A 642-nucleotide genomic window follows, 5' to 3' on the forward strand; every position below is an offset into this window, starting at 1 on the left:
TGGCGCGCAGCGCCGGCGCCCCGCCGTCCTCCGCACGCACCTCCACCTCGTACTCCGACACCCGCTCCCGGTCCAGCGCCTCGCGCAGCACCAGCGAGTACGAGCCCAAGAACGTCGCCTCCAGACCGAACGGCGACGCCGGCCACACCCAGCACCGCACGCGCCCGTTCTCCCCCGAGTCCCGGTCCGACACGCTCAGCAGGGCCACCACCGTCCCCAACGACGCGTCCTCGGGCACCGGCACCGACAGCGACGTCACCCACACCTCCGGTGCGTTGTCGTTCACGTCCAGCACCTCCAGCACCACCTTGCAGTGACCCGAAAGCGAGGGCGTCCCTTCATCTGTCGCCCTAATATTTAGGTCGTATAAATTAACTGCCTCGAAGTCCAGGGCGCCCGTCAGTCTGATGTCCCCAGTGTTCGCATCAATGCTGAATAAATCTGAGCCAGAGGGTGGAACAATAGTATCGATTTCATATTTCACATCTCTGTTACTTCCTTCGTCCAGGTCCGTGGCATTCATCCGTGCCACGAGCGTGCCTTTTGTGGCATCCTCAGACAAATGTACATTATACACGGACTGGTTGAAATGGGGCGCATTGTCGTTCGCATCGACCACCGAGATCACCAGCTCCATTGTCC

The 642-nt window shown here is 61.1% G+C and overlaps 1 protein-coding gene across 1 annotated transcript in view; it reads right to left on the reverse strand.

Moving 5' to 3' along the window:
* Positions 1-562, reverse strand: part of LOC106632188 (protocadherin alpha-12-like) — a gene marked incomplete at its 3' end in the record, with an annotated part of 1718 nt that extends 1156 nt beyond the window's left edge. The window contains exon 1 of the mRNA XM_031065904.1: positions 9-562. Coding sequence (XP_030921764.1) covers positions 9-523 — 515 coding nt within the window. The remainder of the gene's footprint in view (positions 1-8) is intronic.
* Between the last annotated feature and the right edge of the window lie 80 nt (positions 563-642).

The sequence above is a fragment of the Geospiza fortis genome, unplaced genomic scaffold, assembly GCF_000277835.1.
Source record: "Geospiza fortis unplaced genomic scaffold, GeoFor_1.0 scaffold4977, whole genome shotgun sequence".
In the NCBI taxonomy this organism is placed as follows: domain Eukaryota; kingdom Metazoa; phylum Chordata; class Aves; order Passeriformes; family Thraupidae; genus Geospiza; species Geospiza fortis.